General features: G+C 40.9%; 1 protein-coding gene across 2 annotated transcripts in view; it reads right to left on the reverse strand.

Annotated features, from left to right (window-relative positions):
* rasa4 (RAS p21 protein activator 4) overlaps positions 1–21,837 on the reverse strand; it is a 68,270-nt gene that overhangs the window by 13,903 nt on the left and 32,530 nt on the right. For both annotated transcript variants that reach the window (XM_055941831.1, XM_055941832.1), the window contains exons 6-13: positions 21,226–21,307; positions 20,952–21,086; positions 20,221–20,312; positions 11,990–12,107; positions 9,915–10,068; positions 7,736–7,800; positions 3,369–3,481; positions 2,564–2,756 (exon numbers count right to left, since the gene is read on the reverse strand). In XM_055941831.1, coding sequence (XP_055797806.1) covers positions 2,564–2,756; positions 3,369–3,481; positions 7,736–7,800; positions 9,915–10,068; positions 11,990–12,107; positions 20,221–20,312; positions 20,952–21,086; positions 21,226–21,307 — 952 coding nt within the window. The remainder of the gene's footprint in view (positions 1–2,563; positions 2,757–3,368; positions 3,482–7,735; positions 7,801–9,914; positions 10,069–11,989; positions 12,108–20,220; positions 20,313–20,951; positions 21,087–21,225; positions 21,308–21,837) is intronic.

Below are 21,837 nucleotides of genomic sequence, written 5' to 3' on the forward strand. Positions count from 1 at the left end.
TTGGCTGAGATAATGAGTGGGCTGGACATGCCGAGAGATGAGTTCGGATTGTTCTGCCATATACTGTAGGACTCTGTCTATTTGAACTTGTCAGTCTGTGTTGGTAATCCTGTCCAACGTGGCTTTAAAACCTTTCTAGCTCAGGGGTTCCGCTAGCGGAACACCCACAACATTCCACTGAAAAGGCAGCGCGCGAAATTCAAAAATATTTTTCAGAAATATTTAACTTTCACACATTAACAAGTCCAATACAGCAAATGAAAGATAAACATCTTGTTAATCTACCCGTGGTGTCCGATTTCAAAAATGATTTACAGTGAAAGCACAACATATGATTATGTTAGGTCAGAGCCAAGTCACAAACACACACAGACATTTTTTCAGCCAACAATAGGAGTTAGAAAAAGAAGAAATATAGATAAAATGAATCACTAACCTTTGATTATCTTCATCAGATGACCGTCATAGGACATCATGTTATACATCTATTGTGTGTTTTGTTCGATAATGTGCATATATATATATATATATATATATATATATAAAAAAAATATATATATATATATATATATATATATATATATATATATATAAAAATATCAGTTTACATTGTTTTGATTCCAAAACTTCCGGTGATTTTGCAGAAATACTCATAATAAACATTGATAAAAGATGCAAGTGTTATTCACAAAATGAAAGATAAACTTATCCTCTATGCAACCTCTGTGTCAGAATTCAAAAAAACTTTAGGGAAAAATAATAATCTGAGAACGGCGCTCAGAACCCAAATTAGCCAAAGAAATAGCTGCCATTTTGGCGTAAACAGAAGCTACAAAAACACTATAAATATTCACTTAACTTCAAATAACTTCATCAGAAGGCACTCCCAGGAATCCCAGTTCGACAATAAATGACTGATTTGTTCCATAAAGTTCCATAAAGCCCATCATTTAGCCACTTGTTGTTAGCATGTTCAGCCCAGTAATCCATCTTCATGACGCACGAGCAATCCCTCCAGACAAACTCAAAAAGTTATGTTACAGGTCGTAGAAACAAGTCAAATGATGTATTCAATCCATATTTAGGATGTTTTTAACATGAATCATCAATAAGGTTCCAACCGGAGAATTTCATTGTCTGAAGAAAAGCATTGGAACGAGAGCATACTCTCTCAAGACCTCGCATAATGAGACCGAGGCTTTCTGCAGACCACTCAGTAAAATAGCTCTTATGAGCCCCTCCTTTATAGTAGAATCCTACAACCAGTATCTAAAGACGGTGACATCTAGTGGAAGCCCTAGGAAGTGTATGCACATCCATAACTAACAGGGAAATCAATTGGCACCGTTTTGACAATCGAGTTCTCACTTCCTGTTTGGATTTCTTCTCAGGTTTTTGTCTGCCAAATGAGTTCTGTTATACTCACAGACACAATTCAAACAGTTTTAGAAACTTCAGAGTGTTTTCTATCCAATAGTAATAATAATATGCATGTATTACCATCTGGTACATTGTAGGAGGAAGTTCAGTTTGGGCACGCAATTCATCCAAAGTGAAAATTCTGCCCCCTATCCAAAACAAAATATTGTGTAGTGGAGCTGCATAAGAGTTCCTCTCCACTTTCTGGAGGATCAAGTTTTGAAATCAGTGGAATTAGAGTAAGATACCTAAAGAGATGCAGAAAACACCGGTCTCCGGATTACATTTTCAAACTAAGGGAGATGCATCCATCATGCACGATGATGTATACAGGTAAGACAGTCTAGCTTCAGCTAGCTATATTTTCAGACATTACACGTTTCTAATTTTGACAGAAAAATGGTTTCATTTCAAGCTAAAGTGTACTGTTAGCTAGCTAGCGGACATTATTACTCGTATCCCAAAGCCGTATTCATGCAGGGTAGTAACGACATGATTTGGCACTGTGTTTATTGTTGTTTAACTACCTAACGTTACCTGGCTGGCTCGTTACGTGCCGTGTGTGATCTTAAACATCGTTTACCTAGCTAGGTTCATTGTTTATGTAGCTACATGTTGTGGCAAACCTCTTCAAGGTTAGGAGCATTTGTCACAAAGTAAGTGGGAAACTGCTACCAAAATGACCCAAAATGACTGCAAATGCAGTGTATGATATACCATTTTGTAGCGCTGAGTCTCTACTTTTATCCAATGTAAAAAACAATTTCAAATTTTGCTACATAAGACTGAATCCAGGTGGTGAGTCACAATTGCATAGCCTTTAGAAATGTTGCGCAAAATGAGCTCTCATGAAGTGTTCTATTTGATTTTGGATTTAGTTTGCATTGATGACAGAGTGATTAGAGGGACAATAGAGTGCTGAGTACCAGGCCATTAGCGACTGGCAGTTAGCAAGTTTGGTAGGCTACTAATGACCGTCAGCGGCATCAGAGCAGTTTTGGAGCCTAGATACCGTGATCGTGACCGAAACCATGACTCATGACCACCGGTGTGTCGGTAATATGGTGACAATAACAGCCCTAGATGGGATTCATATAGGACACCACCAAAACAATGCTAGGGGAAACACTGCTGTTGTACTAACCCTATACTCAGGCTCAGGAAAGCGCTTGTTGACGCACTGGTAGAGCTGTTGGAAGGCCTGGCAGAGTGCAACAGGGCAGTAGGAGGCTGACTGGACGATCGCATGGAGCAACTCAGAAAGGTAGGACTGCAGGAGGCTGGTGCTCTGCTGGATCACCTCAGCCTCAGTGTGCACCCGGTGGAGGCCCGTACACCTACACAACACACACACACACACACGCACACGCGCGCGCGCACAAGCAGGCGCACACACACGCAGGCACACACACGCAGGCAGGCAGACGCACGCAGACACGTGCACAGGCACACATAAGCGGACACACGCACGCAGGCACCCACCCACACACGCACGCAGGCAGGCACCCACACACGCAGGCAGGCACACACACGCAGGCACACACACACACGCAGGCACACACACACACGCAGGCACACACACACGCAGGCACACACACACGCAGGCACACACACAAGTCATCTACAATAGTCAGAGACTGAATAATGAGATGTAGCATGTGTGGCTAAGTGTAAAAAATTAAGATGCATCTTTTCTTGTGAAAACTAGGAAAAAGTCTCTGCACACTTCCAGTCAGATGCACATTTCTTAAAATTTTACATGAGCTTTTCGGTCAGTCGACCTTCATCGGAGCATCGACTGACTGAAAGCTCAGCTACAATTAAAGCAATGTGTATTTGACGGGAAGTGTACAAAGACTTTTTCCTATTTCTCCAGTTGCCTTCAGCACCTTCACTAAATCAACACTGGGTGTGAGGTAGATTCTGCCTACATCATCTTGAAATCTTACCCAGCCTCCTTCAACTCCACTTTGTTAGGGTCCAGCTCTACATACTTCTTCTCCTCAAAGATCCTGTTGATCAAGGGGCCCAGAAGCCTGTGCAGATACTGCATGCCTGCCACCTGTGGTAGTCAGATGGCAAAATGTCCGCCATGCTACAGTATTTGTGGAGCATCTGTCCAATGCTCCACTTTTCAATGAAAACATAGCTTATGAATTAAAATCATAGTAAAATGGATATCCTTCAATACACATGTATATACACTACCGGTCAAAAGTTTAGAACACCTACTCATTCAAGGGTTTTTCATTTATATTTTTACTATTTTCTACATTGTAGAAAAATAGAAGACATCAAAACTATGAAATACTACATGATTCAGTATGTGTTAACCCTCCCCAAAAAGTATCAAACAAATCAAAATATATTTTATATTTGAGATTATTCAAATAGCCACCCTTTGCCTTGCCTTCTATTATGTTTTGCACACTCTTGGCATTCTCTCAACCAGCTTCACCTGGAATGTTTTTCCAACAGTCTTGAAGGAGTACCCACATATGCTGAGCACTTGTTGGCTGCTTTTCCTTCACTCTGCGGTCTGACTCATCTCAAATCATCTCAATTTGGTTGAGGTCAGGGATTGTGGAGGCCAGGTCATCTGATGCAGCACGCCATCACTCTCCTTCTTTGTCAAATAGCCATTACACAGCCTGGAGGTGTGTTTTGGGTCATTGTCCTGTTGAAAAACAAAATGGTAGTCCCACTAAGCCCAAACCAGATGGGACGGCGTATCGCTGCAGAATGCTGTGATAGTCATGCTGGTTAAGTGTGCCTTGAATTTTAAATATATCACAGACAGTGTCACCAGCAAAGCACCCCCACACCATAACACCTACTCCTCCATGCTTTACGGTGGGAAATACACATGCGGAAATTATCCGTTCACCCACACCGCATCTCACAAAGACACGGCGGTTGGAACCAAATATCTCCAATTTGGACTCCAGACCAAAGATCAAATTTCCACCGGTCTAATGTCAGTAAATGCTTGTGTTTCTTGGCCCAAGCAAGTCTCTTCTTATTGGTGTCCTTTAGTAGTTCTTTGCAGCAACCATGAAGGCCTGGTTCATGCAGTCTCCTCTGAAAAATTGATGTTGAGATTGAACAGCTGCCTCCGGTAAGACAAGGGGTAAAGGTCTGTGTCTATTTGTAAATAACAGCTGATGAACAAAATCTAATATTAATTTGGTGGATAAATGTGCGGATTTTCTTTATGCGGATTTTTGAAGATTTGCCTGAAAATCTATCGCCAATTGGATGGAAACTAGATACTGTAATTTGTTTTTAATGGTCAAACATAAAACAAACAGCTTCTTAGCAAAGAGCAATTTCTCAAGCAAGAATTTAGCAAGGACAGTCAGAGTGGTTCGAGGAAAACTGAAATCTAGCAGAGAAGTTTGGAGGTCTTATTGGTCTATAAACTAATTTACCACCTGGTGATGTCATCAAGCAGGCCAAAACACCATCCCACCAAAACAGGCTCTTACACTAAAAGGGCATAATCATAATTTTCACAGTATTATTATGCACAAAGTAGATGTCCTAACCGACTTGGCAAAACTATAGTTTGTTAACAAGAATTTTGTGGAGTGGTTGAAAAACTAGTTTTAATGACTCCAACCTAAGTGTATGTAAACTTCCAACTTCAACCATACATACATACATACATACAGTGGGGAGAACAAGTATTTGAAACACTGCCGATTTTGCAGGTTTTCCTACTTACAAAGCATGTAGAGGTCTGTAATTTTTATCATAGGTACACTCAACTGTGAGAGACGGAATCTAAAACAAAAATCCAGAAAATCACATTGTATGATTTTTAAGTAAATAATTAGCATTTTATTGCATGACATAAGTATTTGATACATCAGAAAAGCAGAACTTAATATTTGGTACAGAAACCTTTGTTTGCAATTACAGAGACCAAATGTTTCCTGTAGTTCTTGACCAGGTTTGCACTCACTGCATCAGGAATTTTGGCCCACTCCTCCATACAGACCTTCTCCAGATCCTTCAGGTTTCGGGGCTGTCGCTGGGCAATAAGGACTTTCAGCTCCCTCCAAAGACATGTGTTTTCTCATATATCTACATATCATACACACACACACACACACACATATACATATACATATATATATACACATGAGAAAACACATGTTTTTGTTTTGTATTATCTTTTACCAGATCTATTGTGTTATATTCTCCTACATAAATTTCTAATTTCCACAAACTTAAAAGGTGATTTGGGTGTCAATGTCATTTTAGGCGGAAATTTAAAAAAATGGGTCCAATCCTTAAGGAAGTCTTTTGCTCGCCTGAGGTAGAGCATCTCATGATAAGCTGTAAAACCACACTATTTACCAAGAGAGTTTATCTATATTTTTCGAAGCTGTCTATTTATCACCACAGACTGATGCTGGCACTAATACCGCACTCAACGAGTTGCCCTAATATGGACTTGGTCATTTACCAGATAGGGATATCTTCTGTAAACCACCCATACCTTGTCACAACACAACACATTAAGAAGGAAAGAAATTCCACAAATGAACTTTTAACAGTGCATACCTGTTAATTGAAATGCATTCCAGGTTACCTTATGAAGCTGGTTGAGAGAATGCCAAGAATGTGCAAAGCTGTCAAGGCAAAGTAGCTATTTTGAACAATTTTTAATAATCTCGAATATAAAATATTTTGATTTGTTTAACACTTTTTTGGTTACTACATGATTCCATGTGTGTTATTTCATAGTTTTGATGTATTCACTATTATTCTACAATGTAGAAAATTGTAAAAATAAATAAACCCTGGAATGAGTAGGTGTCCAAACGTTTGACTGGTACCGCACGCACGCACACCGCCCCCCCTTCAGAAAGTATTCAGACCCATTGACGTCTTCCACATTTTGTTACGTTAGAGCCTTATTGTAAAATGGATTACATTTTTTAAAAGCCTCAGCAATCTACACAAAATACCCAATAATGACCAAGTGAAAACAGAAATACCTTATATAAGTATTCAAACACTTTGCTATGAGAATCGAAATTGTGCTCAGGTGTATCCTGTTTCCATTGATCATCCTTGAGATGTTTTTACAACTTGATTGGACATGATTTGGAAAGGCACACACCTGTTTATATAAAAGGTCCCACAGTTGACAGTGTATGTCAGAGCAAAAACTAAGCCATGAGGTCAAAGGAATTGTCAGCATTGAAGGTCCCCAAGATCACAGTGGCCATAATTCTTAAATGGAAGAAGTTTGTGACTGCCAAGGCTCTTCCTAGAGCTGGCCGCCCGACCAAACTGAGCAAGCGGGGGATAAGGGCAATGGTCAGGGAGCGGACCAAGAACTCGACGGTCACTCTGACAGAGCTCTAGAGTTCCTCTGTGGAGATGGGAGAACCTTCCAGAAGGACAACCATCTGTGCAGCACTCCATAAAATGAGGCCTTTATGGTAGAGTGGCCAGACGGAAGCTACTCCGCAGTAAAAGGCACATGACAGCCCGCTTGGAGTTTGCTAAAAGGCACCTAAAGACCCTCAGGTCTGATGAAACCAAGATTGAACTATTTGGCCTAAATGCCAAGCATCACATCTGGAGGACACCTGGCACCATCCCTACGGTGAAGCATGGTGGTGGTAGTAGTATCATGCTGTGGGGATGTTTTTCAGCGGCAGGGACTGGGAGACTAGTCAGGATCAAGTCAAAGATGAACGGAGCAAAGTACAGAGAGATCCTTGATGAAAACCTGCTTAGGACCTCAGACTGGGGCAAAGGTTCACCTTCCAACAGGACAACGACCCTAAGCACACAGACAATGCAGGAATGGCTTTGCGACAAGTCTCTGAATGTCCTTAAGTGGTCCAGCCAGAGCCCGGACTTGAACCCGATCGAACATCTCTGGAGAGACCTGAAAATAGCTGTGCAGCAATGCTCCCCATCAAACCTAACAGAGCTTGAGAGGATATGCAGAGGAATGGGAGAAACTTGGCAAATACAGGTGTGCCAACCTTGTAGCGTCATACCCAAGAAGACAAGGCTGTAATCACTGCCAAAGGTGCTTCAACAAAGTACTGAGTAAAGGGTCTGAATACTTATGTAAATGTAATATTTCCGGTTTTTATTTTAAATAAATTAGCAAGAATTTCTAAAAACCTGTTTTTGCTTTGTCATTATGGGGTATTGTGTGCAGATTGATGGAGAAAAAACGATTTAATACATTTTAGAATAAGGATGTAACCTAAAAACAAAAAAAGTCAAGGGGTCTGAATACTTTCTGATAGCACTACATGTTGCCGGAAATAGGGTTTACCTTTAAAAATGACTCCATGGACTTCGATGCCAAGGAGTTGCTGCGAAACAAGGTGTTGGGTTCACCTGAGGAAAGAGGTCAAAGAGAAAAGCCAGCAATGACATATGTAAGGAATAATCAATGAGGTGCTATGCGTACTCTGGAAAATATAGCACGACGTGGATGCTGAGTGGGACTTAATGCAACTCCGTTGATGGTATCTTCTAGACAACGCATAGAGCCCTGAGTTTATTATCCCTTTTATACCATGGATATAAATCTACATTTTCCGCTAGAAATTTATTCATTTGCCAGTAGAAATGTGACAACATCCACTGAAGTAGCTTGCAAGTGTAGTAGGTACTTCAGCGGATGTTGTCACACTTAAAGTTTACAAGCTAGCTACAGTAGTTGCTGTGGTAACCAAACAAACAGACTGCTAGTTTAGTAAACCAAAGCATCCTCCTTGCTTGCCATTTTGAAAATCTAATTCAATAATGCCAATGTTTTCAATTTGACTTTTGCTTTCAAAAGCAGCTCAAAATAATTAACTTCATAGCCATTGAATTATACCGGGCTTTATAGGGAATTATACAACAGATGTGTCTAATCCTGTATGCTGATTGGTTAAAACCACATTCCAGCCGGTGTGTATTCCACAAATAACCACCAGCTAAATCTATGATGTTGAAATGCCTATTTACTCTGTTCCATCTGACTGAGCAATCCACTGTCTCATCAGCCCAGCCAGGCAATTTATAAACTAGATCTACACTGTAAAAGGCATCTTGGCAGTATCTCCCATTTCTTTAAGACTAGCAATTGGTTTTCAACAGCGGAGATTTGTAATAACTTTGCTGTCTGTCTCTCCTACATTTGCAGCATTATTTCAATATTGAAAGTTGATCTCCAGCTTTCTGAGACAGACAGGATAGCAGCTTTTCTCAGCCAGTCGAAATCATTAAATCAGCATCATTTTTATGGATATAATGTATACAAAGAAATGTCAATTAAAAACACAAAATGCAGCTAGTTTGCTGTCATTGCAGCTTAAGTTTGAAGTGATTGTGTTAGCTGTGTAGTTAGCGATCTCTTCTGAACAGTGGTCTGGCGAGAGAAAATGTTCTGTCAGGCAAAATCGCTCATTTGCTCATTGTTATGATGTATCCCAAACAAATAACTAGAAAAATGCTTAAACAAACACAAATGCAGCTACTTTGCAGTTATTATGGCTGCACTGTTTGACTTGACTGTTAGCCAAAGTTGGAACGTTGCCAGCCATCAGGCCAACGGATCATTTGGAACGAAAAACTGTGCCCATACATTTAGAACAAAAAATAGATAGAACCAATAGCACGAGCTGGCTTGGACAGCAACCCTAGATGTGTGTCGGGACTATATCTCGTGGAAGGATGAAATAGTATTTATAAATCCATAAAAATAATGTTTTTAAAATGAAAATGTCAATCATTATTTGAATATGTTCATAACGCGTTGTATAAAAGTGATAATGCCCTCGAAGCCGGTATTTGGAGAATGTCTGACCAGTTTCAAGAAGCTAGGAGTATGTCGCACATCACTACTTCACAGGAGAGGCATTTTAATGTTTTTTTTCCCATGTGGCTTAATAACAAAGCTGTAAAAAAAAGTTAGCCTTCTCGTCAGGACACTCATCAACACTGACTGTTAATAATGAGGAGATCACATTACATTGCATGAAAACAGCTAGTCAAACTAGAAACGTGGAAGGATTTGATAGCTTTAGCGGCAGAGGGGACAGGATGAATTCATGCATGTTCATCACTCACATTAGGTTAGGTCATCAGATGCTCCCAAGAAAATGTGTCTAAGATTTGTTTGTGTAATGCTAGCTAGCATTTTTTTCCTTGTTGAACATGCTTTTACAATGTATCCAATTTCAGTTTGTGTGGTTGTTGGTTTACCTTTTCTGTCCTGTTTTCTGGTTTTAATGTTCATTCTATAATGCCCTTCTAGGCAATCAGAAAAAGAGTATTCACCAACACTGTGGTATTATTAAGCAATAAGGCCAGAGGGGGTGTGGTATATGGCCAATATACCACAGTGAAAGACTGTTCTCATTTGAAATAATATATTTAAAATCTAAACATTCCACATTATTGGGCTGTGCTTAACACAAGTTTTGTCCAACTCCAATTTAGGTGTGTGAAGTCTGACTTACTAGTCTTGTCCAACTCCAGCTTGAAGAGAACATCAAGGAACTCCTTGGCCAATCCCTGACCCAGGAAGAGCTTCACCAGGTTGGAGGCCACTTCCTGTCGACTCTCAGCTGTAGTGGTCTCATCGATGAGCATGATCAAATCTGGCCAATTGCCCTATGATACCAAGCCAAGATTTATCATCACAAGTGCTTGTGGTCCTGTGTAAGAGCATGGCATTGGCAACACCAAGGTTGTGGTTTTCATTTCCTACAGAGGTACACCTACTGAAAATGAATTCTGTACTGTAAATTGCTATGGATTAAACAGTCTGCTAAGAGGCATATTGTATTGTGCTGCATACCATGCAGTAAATCAACACAATATAGGATTAATAGAATCAGGATTAACACCAAGCATATTAAACTCAGCAAAAAATAAGAAATGTCCCTTTTTCAGGACCCTGTCTTTCAAAGATTATTCGTAAAAATCCAAATAACTTCACAGATCTTCATTGTAAAGGGTTTAAACATGGTTTCTCATGCCTGTTCAATGAACAATGAACAAGTAATTAACATGCACCTATGGAACCGTCGTTAAGACACTAACAGTTTACAGACGGTAGGCAATTACGGTCACAGTTATGAAATCTTAGGACACTAAAGAGGCCTTTCAACTGACAATGAAAAATACCAAAAGAAAGATGCCCAGGTTCCCTGCTCATCTGCGTGAACGTGCCTTAGGCATGCTGCAAGGAGGCATGAGGAATGCAGATGTGGCCAGGGCAATAAATTGCAATGTCCGTACTGTGAGACGCCTAAGACAGCGCACAGGGAGACAGCTGATTGGACAGCTGATCGTCCTCGTAGTGGCAGACCATGTGTAATACCTGCACAGGATCGATACATCCGAACATCACACCTGCGGGACAGGTACAGGATGGCAACAACTGCCCGAGTTACACCAGGAATGCACAATCCCACCATCAGTGCTCAGACTGTCCGCAATAGGCTGAGAGAGGCTGGACTGAGGGCTTATAGGCCTGCTGCAAGGCAGGTCCTCACCAGACATCACCGGCAACAACGTCACCTATGGTCACAAACCCACTGTCGCTGGACCAGACAGGACTAGCAAGAAATGCTCTTCACTGACGAGTCGCGGTTTTGTCTCACCAGGGGTGATGGTCAGATTTACGTTTATCGTCGAAGGAATGAGCGTTACACCGAGGCCTGTACTCTGGAATGGGATCGATTTGGAGGTGGAGGGTCCGTCATGGTCTGGGGCAGTGTGTCACAGCATCATCGGACTGAGCTTGTTGTCATTGCAGGCAATCTCAACGCTGTGCATTACAGGGAAGACATCCTCCTCCCTCATGTGGTACCCTTCCTGCAGGCTCATCCTGACATGACCCTCCAGCATGACAATGCCACCAGCCATACTGCTCGTTCTGTGCGTGATTTCCTGCAAGACAGGTATGTATGTCAGTGTTCTCCCATGGCCAACAAAGAACCCGGATCTCAATCCCATTGAGCACGTCTGGGATCTGTTGGATCGGAGGGTGAGGGTTAGGGCCACCCCCCCCCCCCAGAAACGTCCGGGAACTTGCAGGTGCCTTGGTGGAAGAGTGGGGTAACATCTCACAGCAAGAACTGGCAAATCTGGTGCAGTCCATGAGGAGGAGATAAACTGCAGTACTTAATGCAGCTGGTGGCCACACCAGATACTGACTGCTACTTTTGATTTTGACCCCGCCTTTGTTCAGGGACACATTATTCCATTTATGTTAGTCACATGTCTGTGGAAATTGTTCAGTTTGTCTCAGTTGTTGAATCTTATGTTCATACAAATATTTACATATGTTAAGTTTGCTGAAAATAAACAGTTGACAGTAAGAGGACGTTTCTTTTTTTGCTGAGTTTATTTAATGTACTTAAAATAGCTTAGAAAAACTGTTAATTCAGTCTTTGGTTAAAATGCAAAGGTTAAAAACCAGCATACATGGCCCGTGGCCCTCAATGACCAGAGCTGTTTAGCCCTGATCTTATGCAACCCAGGCGACACTTGAGAGACTGAGGAGTGGCATTGACTTGGTGCTCACATTAAGATGGGGGCCCACGGATTGGCACAGCAGCTCCGTAAGTGGTTGGTAGTGGCCGGAGGGCAGGACCGTCTCATCTCGGAAGCGCAGCTGCAGGCGCAGAGATCCTAGACTGCCCCTGGAGCAGAGTAGAAAAGAACTTAACGGGAAGTCATATCAAAACAAAGGAAAATATTTTGGGGGCAAACCCTTGCAGAAAATACAAATGAAATGAATAAATAAAAAAATCTTCAAACATAAATATCTTAAAATATATACAGTACCAGTCAAACATTTGGACACACCTACTCATTCAAGCATTTTTCTTATTTTTATTTTACTATTTTTCTATAAATAATAGGGAAGACATCAAAACTATGAAATAACACATATGGAATCATGTAGTAGCCAAAAAAAGTGTTAAACAAATCAAAATATATTTTAGATTTGAGATTCTTCAAAGGTGCCACCCTTTGACTTGATAACAACTTTTCACACTCTTGGGATTCTCTCAACCAGCTTCATGAAGTAGTCACCTGAAATGAATTCAAATTAACTGTTAAAAGTTAATTTGTGGAATTTCTTTCCTTAATGTATTTGAGCAAATCAGTTGTGTTGTGACAAGGTAGGGTTGGTATACAGAAGATAGCCCTATTTGCTAAAAGACCAAGTCCATATTATGGCAAAAACATCTCAAATAAGCAAAAAGAAACAGTCCATCATTACTTGAAGACACGAAGGTCAGTCAATGCAGAAAATTTAAGGACTTTGAATGTTTCTTCAAGTGCAGTTGCAAAAACCATCAAGCGCTATGATGAAACTGGCTCTCATGAGGACCGCCACAGGAATGGAAGACCCAGAGTTACCTCTGCTGCAGAGTATAAGTTAGAGTTCAACCTCAACCTCAGAAAATGCTTCACAGAGTTCAAGTAACAGACACATCTCAGCATCAACTTTTCAGAGGAGACTGTGTGTGTCAGGCCTTCATGCTCGAATTGCTGCAAAGAAACAACTACTAAAGGACACCAATAATAAGAACAGACTTGCTTGGGCCAAGAAACATGAGCAATAGACCGGTGGGAATCTGTCCTTTGGTCTGAGTCCAAATTTGAGATTTTTGGTTCCAACCACCGTGTCTTTGTGAGATGCAGAGTAGGTGAACAGATGATCTCCATAAGTGTGGTTCCTATTGTAATGCTTGGAGGAGGAGGTGTGATGGTGCTTTGCTGGTGACACTGTCTGATTTATTTAGAATTCAAGGCACACAACCAGCATGGCTACCACAGCATTCTGAAGTGATACGCTATCCCAGCTGGTTTGCGCTTAGTGGGACTATCGTTTATTTTTTCCAACAGGACAATGACCCAACACACACCTCCAGGCAGAGTAAGGGCTATTTAACCAAGTAGGAGAGTGATGGAATGATGACTGCTGGATCAGATGACCTGGACTCCACTATCACCCAACCTCAACCCAATTGAGATGGTTTGGGATGAGTTGGACCGCAGAGTGAAGGAAAAGCAGTCAACAAGTGCTTGGCATAAGTGGGAACTCCTTCAAGACTGTTGGAAAAACATTCCAGGTGAAGCTGGTTGAAAGAATGCCAAGTGTGTGCAAAGCTGTCATCAAGGCAAAGAGTGGCTACTTTGAAGAATCTCAAACAAATCAAAATATATTTTATACTTAACTTCTCTAGGGTAGGGGCAGCATGGGGAATTTGGGATGAAAGCGTGCCCAAATTAAACTGCCTGCTACTCAGCCAAAAAAGCTAGAAAATGCATATTAGTAGATTTGGATAGAAAACACTCTGAAGTTTCTAAAACTGTTTGAATGATGTCTGTGAGTATAACAGAACTCATATGGCAGGCAAAAACCTGAGACAAAATCCAACCAGGAAGTGGGAAATCTGAGGTTTTTAATTTTTCAACTCTTTGCCTATCGAATACACAGTGTCTATGGGGTCATATTGCACTTCCTAAGGCTTCCACTAGATGTCAACAGTCTTTAGAACCGCGTTTGATGCTTCTACTGTGAAGTGAGGGCGAATGAGAGGGGATTGAGTCAGAGGTCTGCCAGAGAGCCATGAGCTGACCATGCGCACTCATGTGATAGTTAGCTTGCGTTCCATTGCATTTCTGAAGAAAAAGGAATTCTTCGGTTGGAACATTATTGAAGATTTATGTTAAAAACATCCTAAAGATTGATTCTATACATCTTTTGACATGTTTCTACGAACTGTAACGGAACTTTTTGACTTTGTCTGCACCTAGTGATCACGCCTCATGAATTTTGATTACTGGGCTAAACGCGCTAACAAAAAGGAGGTATTTGGACATGAATGATGGACATTATTGAACAAAACAAACATTTATTGTGGAACTGAGATTCCTGGGAGTACATTCTGATGAAGATCAAAGGTAAGTGAATATTTATAATGCTATTTCTGACGTCTGTTGACTACACAACATGGCGGATATCTGTTTGGGTTGTTTGGGCTCTGAGCACTGTACTCAGATTATTGCATGTGTGCTTTTTCCGTAATTTTTTTTTTTACAATCTGACACAGCGGTTGCATTAAGGAGAAGTGGATCTAAAATTCCATGCATAACAGTTGTATCTTTTAGCAATGTTTATTATGAGTAGTTCTGTAAATTGCTGTGGCTCTCTGCAAAATCACCGAATGTTTTGGAACTACTGAACTTAACGCGTCAATGTAAACTCAGATTTTTGAATAAAATATTAACTTTATCGAACAAAACATACATGTATTGGGTAAAATGAAGTCCTATGAGTGTCATCTGATGAAGATAATCAAAGGTTAGTGATTAATTTTCTCTATTTCTGCTTTTTGTGACTCCTCTTTTTGGCTGGAAAAATGGCTGTGTTTTTCTGTGACTTGGCTCATAACTAACAATCGTTTGGTGTGCTTTCGTCGTAAAGCCTTTTTGAAATCGGACACTGTGGCTGGATTTACAACAAGTGTATCTTTAAAATGGTGTAAAATACTTGTATGTTTGAGGAATTTTAATTATGGGATTTATGTTGTTTTGAATTTGGCGCCCAGCAGTTTCACTGGCTGTTGACGAGGTGGAACGCTACCATCCCACATACCCTAGTGAGGTTAACCCTTTTTTGGTTACTTCATGATTCCCTATGTGTTATTTCATAGTTTCTCTCTTCACTATCATTCTACAATGTAGAAAATAGTAAAAATAAAGAAAAAACATTGAATGTGTAGGTGTGTCCAAAAGTTTGACTGGTACTGTTTATAAACAATTCAAGGGCTGTAAGTTCAGGGTGTGTTTAAAATAAAGTCAGAAAATGTTTTGAACACAACCTACTATGCAGGTACATTACAGACTACATACAGCACGCCTCACACTCAACCTTTATGTGTGTCCAAAAGATGAAGTGGAAAAAAGATCTGAAAAACACTTTTCCAATAGTGGTAAGAATGGCCCAGACTGTGGAATGTGGTTATTTATACAATGGGTGGGTCTAATCCTGAATGTGGATTGGTTAAAACCGCATTCCAGCCAGTGTATATATTACACAAGTCACCACCATCTAAATCTTTGATGTTAAAATTCCAATTTACTCTGTTCCATCTGACTGCGCAATCCGATGTCTCATCAGCCCAGCCAGGGAAGTTATAAACTTGATCACCACTATAAAAAGCATCTAGACATTATCTCACATTTCTTTTAAACTAACTTTTATTTTTCAACAGCGGAGATTTGTATAGGCCTTGCTGTCTGTCTCTCCGACATTTGCAAAATCGTTGCAATATTCAAATTCGATCTCCAACTGTCCCATAGTAATAAACGTGTAGGGGTTGGGTGTCGGGGCGAGAGAGGCAGGCAGTGTTTCTCAGCCAGTCGAAATCATAAAATCAGCTGGCATCATTTTTATGGATATTTACAACAAAATGTGAATTGAAAAACAAAATGCAGTGAAACGAAGTGCAGCTAGTGTGCGGCCTTTTCAGCTTCAGTTTGAAAATGTGTTTGCTGTGTTGTCTAGCTCCTCTGAACAGTGTCCTAAACAGAGAGCACATTTTCTATGCCAGGCGAAATCGTGCCTCATTAGCTCATTGTTATGGATGTATCTAAATAAATGTCACTAGAAAACAGCTTTAACAAATGCATATACTATTGTTATTATGTCTGCACTGTTTTACATGACTAAGTTAGCCGTAGTTGGCTAGCTAGCAAGCAAGGTATAATAACGTTGCCAGACCGTTCTAAATGTTCCATTGCCATACTAACGACTGGGTCGTGTCCGTAGATACAGAACAAAAAGACTGAACGACTGGGTCGCGTCTCTGGCAACTGAACCAATAGAACGAACGACCAGCCGGTTTGGGAGCAATCCTAGATTTGTTTCGGGACTATAACTTGTGGAAGGATGAAATAGCATGAATAAGTTAAATCAAAATAAGTTTTTTCATATAAATATGTAAATCATTATTTGAATATGTTGGTTACCTGTTGTATAAAAGTGATAATGCCCTCAAACCTGGTGTTTGGAGGATATATTGGCACGGTTTGTCAGCCCTCATACCATTTCATCCTTCCACAAGATATAGTCACGAAACAAATCTAGGGTTGCTCCCAAACCGGCTGGTCGTTCGTTCTATTGGTTCGGTTGCCAGAGACGCGACCCAGTCGTTCAGTCTTTTTATTCTGTATCTACGGACACGACCCGCGCTAATATATCCTCCAAACATCGGCTTCTCGGGCATTATCATTTAAATTAGGGAAAGTTACTCATCAAGCCATATGGAACAAAATTGACAGTCTTACTGTCAGGATTTGGCCAGGATTGTTCCGGTTTTGGCCACTAGATGCCCCCATTGTGCTCTTTGACCCTTTTGTTTTCCCTTGTTTCCAGTTATTATTTGCACCTGTGCCTCGTTTCCCTTGAATGTATTTAAACCCGTAGTTTTCCTCAGTTCTTTGCTCTGTGTTTGAATGTTAGCACCCAGCCCTAGCGATGCTGTGAACATTTGTTGCTCCAGTTGGACTCTCTTGTGGTACTCTGGTTTTGTTCTCGTTTATTTATCTTTGATTATCTTTTGAGGCTTTTTCCTGCTGTACCTACCACCTTGTGGATTTACCTTTTGACTTGGAATTACTTTTGACGTTGTGGATTTATATTTTTTCCTGAAGAACTTTCCTTTTTTCTTTATTAAAACACAGTCTCAAGTACTGCTGTGTCTGCCTCATCTTCTGGGTTCTGCCGACTATTAGTGGCTAAGTGACTGTTTCTCACACCGGAGACCCGAGTTCGTAACCGGGTCCTGACACTTACTAGCACTGTGAGCAAAACCAGCTTAATTTTATAGAAGCTAGGGTGCTTGGTGAAGCTGAGGGAATCGTACAAAGTCGTATGAAATCAAGAACATATTGGCTTGTAAAGTTCAGGGGGGGAAAAAAAGAAGCTCAACCATTTAAAGACATCCACAAGCCCACACAGCATTGCATTAGGGTTTCAAAATTCCAGTAACTTTCCAGAAATCCTGGTTAGAGAATTCACAACCCTCTACTGAGGAGCTGGCATATAAAGGATTGGATGAGTGATCCAGACTTGACACTCATCATTTCCTGACACAAAACACACACGACTAGTCAACAAGACTACAGGCCCCAGATGGCAACCGCCTGTCAGAAATTAATCAAGAGGAAGTCCAGAGGTGGTATTTTTTTTTAAAGAGACAATATAAACAACAGCTTGACTGGCTGAAAAGAGTGGGAAGAAAGAAGATAATTTGAGAAGACATGGATTACGTGGGCTTAATCTGAGAATTTTACCACAGAGTTGATCGAAGTCCTCTGGTGAAAACCGACTTTCAATGGGTTGCCATGCCGACACTGCCCAAAATGTAAAAACATTTTTTGTATAACTTTCATGAATAAGCATTAATAAACTATTTAAGAATAGTGTATTATCGGTAAAAAATATATACATGTTATAAATGCTTTATAAGAATGTAATGGCATGAACATTATTGTATAGTGTAACCACGGTTTGACATCTCAACAGCACCAGTCCTCATCATGGCATTTGATTTCAATTGTTGTGATTTCATAACTATGGGTGACATCATGAATATGGAGGTAAATCTTGTTAGAGTTATTGCTTGGAGAGCAGCATAGACACCGCTGAATAATCCTTTGTTTGGGATTGGCATGACATTTTAACAGCCCTCCCTTCTTTCCAGGTTATGAAAATGGAAAGTGAAACAGAGCAGTGACAGACAGATGTCCATCAATAATCGTGACCGGCCAAAACAATGTTACGCATCGCCTGAGAGGGAAATGTAGGATTTTTTTCATATGAAAACCTAATTCAATCGCCAGAATGTATTTAAATCCTTTATTTTCCTTTTGAACTACTTGCCATTACATCATCGTTACAGATTCAACTATGCTACTTTCGAGAACCAATTTGATAAATAGAATGCAAAATAGAATGAGCATAAAAATAAAAGGAAGACGGAAGACATTAGAATGAGGCCATTGGGGAAACGTTAAGTTGGTGGAGTTATACTGATTAATTGGGGGAGAAGGGATGGTGGTTAAATCACTGTCTGCATTCTAAATGCCACCATATTCCCATAAAAGTACTGCACTATAAAGGAAATAGGGTACCATTTGGGATGCATACACTATGTTCATACTGTACAGTAAAAGGTTTGGCTTTTTAATCTTACAATTACAACCACTTCCTGATGTATGCAGCACTAAATATATAATACACTGACCTATGGTCCCTGTGACTAATAGCGCATCTGGTCATCTCAGGTCCTTATTTGGTAGTTATTTCCACAGGTTTATACTGTGTCGACCAATCTTCTCCTAGTGAAAGCCACTATTTGGTTAGGGGTTAGGGTAGAGAGACCAATATTTTGGATTTCCCTTTATTAAAAAATGGGGAAACATCAAGTAAACGGTGAGAATGAAAAGCAGCACACACGATCCACCACCAGTCATGCACTGGTCTATAATACAACCATTTATGAAGTACTTACATGCATAACAATTAGCATTTGCTTACAAACACATTAGGGCCAGATCATAAGCTGCATGCTTGTAAGCTGGTAATGATGATTAAAGACGCTTATGGAGAAGCATGATGACATGACATTAGTTATACATAACGTCATTCTTTATGGAGTTCACAACAACGATTTTATGAATGGCTGCACAAAATGACCTAAAGCAGTGCTCTGTCCATAGAAATGTACTCCTATGGCTACACAATATAGCCGCCAGTTCACCCATTATGGCATTTAAGTGAATGGGAAAGCTCTTCTAGGGTTCTAATTCTATGGCTATGTACTGCACCAGGAAGAGCATGCCCTCTCAAATCCTCCCCAACCATGATCACATTCAGAGGTTAACGGAGATTTCTTGTCTCTCAATACCAGCCACCAGCTGAAAGAACATACATAGTCCGCCAGTGCCAGCGAGCCATGTAGCCGGCCCAATCGCCCTACATTGCCCTTGTTTCTGGCACTAATCTGGGTTCCCGCGGGGGCATACTGCTTTTGTCCCCTCCTGTCCAAAAAGGATGCATATCCTGCTACAGCCCTCTTCCTTTTATATAAGCCCCACTCCTCCTCTCCTCACAATTTCCCTCCCTCTCTAATCCCTGCCCAGAGTCCACATGGCCAAATGATCCTTTATGGAGGAGAAATAAACCAGGGATTTAGCCCGGGAAAAGGATTAGCACTTCCTGTCGGCACATGGACCGGAACAGATGCACCCGCCCACACTCTCGCAAACGCATGCACATACACACATGCACATACACACATACACTCACACACTACACTCCCATGCGCATAAAAAGCTAACTGAAGCTGGCTAGCTTCAGAAAACCCTGAAAAGATGTAGCTTCCATCTTAGTGTACCCCTTTGGACTGTGAGATACAAAACAAATTACCGGAGCCTGCTTCCTCCACCTAATTTACAACACTACTCTATGAGGATACTACGCACTTGTCACTCTTCTACACACTTTGTGTTTCATTACTTATTTATTGACATTGGCCAATACCAATAATAATAATTATTGTTAGATTTCAATGTCTGACTGCCATGTGGGTATAAAATAAAACAAAAAAACTTGGATAGAGGAGCTTGCATGTCACCAAGCCATTTCTATATTGTCAGCTAACGGTTGTTTCCTTGGTGCAAAAAACTTGTTTGCATTTATAATAATAGTGGCAACCCATTGATACTCACTCATGCTGACTATGTTTGGGCTTATCAGGGACCAGGCGAAACCAGCCCTCCTCCTGGTGTGCTGACTGCAATCTGTGGATGTTGAACAAAACCTGAACAGAGGAGAATAAACATCAACACATTTGATTACAATACATTGTAAACTAATTGTATTCAATGTATATGGAGAGTAGTGTTGATTATGTTGTGATCCTGTGTGTCTAAATCTGACGTCTACAGAACATGGCCCAGAGTAAGAGTGCTGATCTAGGGTCAGGTCCCCCCTGTCTAACAGGCTAAACTCAGCACTGCTACTCTGAGACTCTTTTTTGAATATGGACATAACCAGGGTTCCAATTATCCATTCAACATTCATATTTAAAACATTTATGGGGAGTGCCCACATATTTTTAACTTTTCAGCTGTGACTGACCGGGCTTCAAACCCCAGGTCTCCTGCACAACATAATACCATTCCTTACAAAATATGCCTACTGAGTTAAAGCCTAGGTATTAGCTTAGGGAGATGACTAAGACCTGCCGACTTGCGTTAAGGTTACACGACCAAACTACCTACATTAAAAAGTAAGTGCTTCACACCACTGTTATTCAGACTTGGTAGTAGGGCTACAAAATTCCAGTAACTTTCCAAAGGTTATCCTGCTTATTCCTTTCTGATTCCGGGAATCTTCCAACCGGGATTTCTGGGAAACCTGGGAATTTTGGGAAAGTTACCCCAACAGAACTTCTCACCTTTCCCAGGAAGTCATTCTTGCTGACCAGGTCCCAATCCCACACCTCAACACTCAGAGGGGTGTCCAGGGGAGCATCGTCCAGCTCAAACTCAAAGCTCTCGTTCCAGCGCGGATAACAGGACTTCTTGACCACCTGAAACCACAAAAACATCCATTCGCAGATTCCTATATTCAATTCACAAGTCAAAAGGGCCTTTTCAAAGAGTTTTTCCAATGAATGTATTAAATATCTTAATGTAAGGACCATGGATGCAGGCAGGTCTTTGGCTTACCGCACTTTCGTAGGTTTTGCAGTTGTATTGTACTCTGACAAAAGGGTCCGACGCTCCATTGCGATCCTTTTTTGCAAGGTCTCTGAAGCACAAACCCACACAAAAAGAAAAGTTGAGCATTTTACAGATTAGTTGACATTGAAGCACATTGTATCTCCACTCTCCATCAGATCTGGGTCACTCAAAACAGTATGTCTTCTTTCAAACACATCAGAAGGCGTTTGATTAAGTTCTCTCCGGTGCAATGGGATCAATGGAATAGTCCCAAAAGTGCAATCCCGCGCACCAGGCAAGCAAAATCAAGCGCACCTAAAGTAATTATAAGAAAACCAATGTTATATTTTAACCCATAACCACAGGTCTAGTCTCAATCACAAAAAAATGCCCTCCCACGCACTATTTGAGATGAGGTCAGTATGAGATCATTGGGGATGAGCTCAGAGAAAGTAATCAACACGCCTCGTTGTAGTATCTAGAGTCAGCCTGGCGTATGTCTGTCTGTGTGAATCCAGCTGCTCCGGCAGATGGGCTGAAATACAAACAGCACAGACTACGCCCCAGGTATTTATGAAGAATGAGTTCACGGGGTTTGGAAGCTGTGTGCCCAGTACA

This window comes from Salvelinus fontinalis, chromosome 13, assembly GCF_029448725.1.
Source record: "Salvelinus fontinalis isolate EN_2023a chromosome 13, ASM2944872v1, whole genome shotgun sequence".
Classification (NCBI taxonomy): Eukaryota; Metazoa; Chordata; class Actinopteri; order Salmoniformes; family Salmonidae; genus Salvelinus; species Salvelinus fontinalis.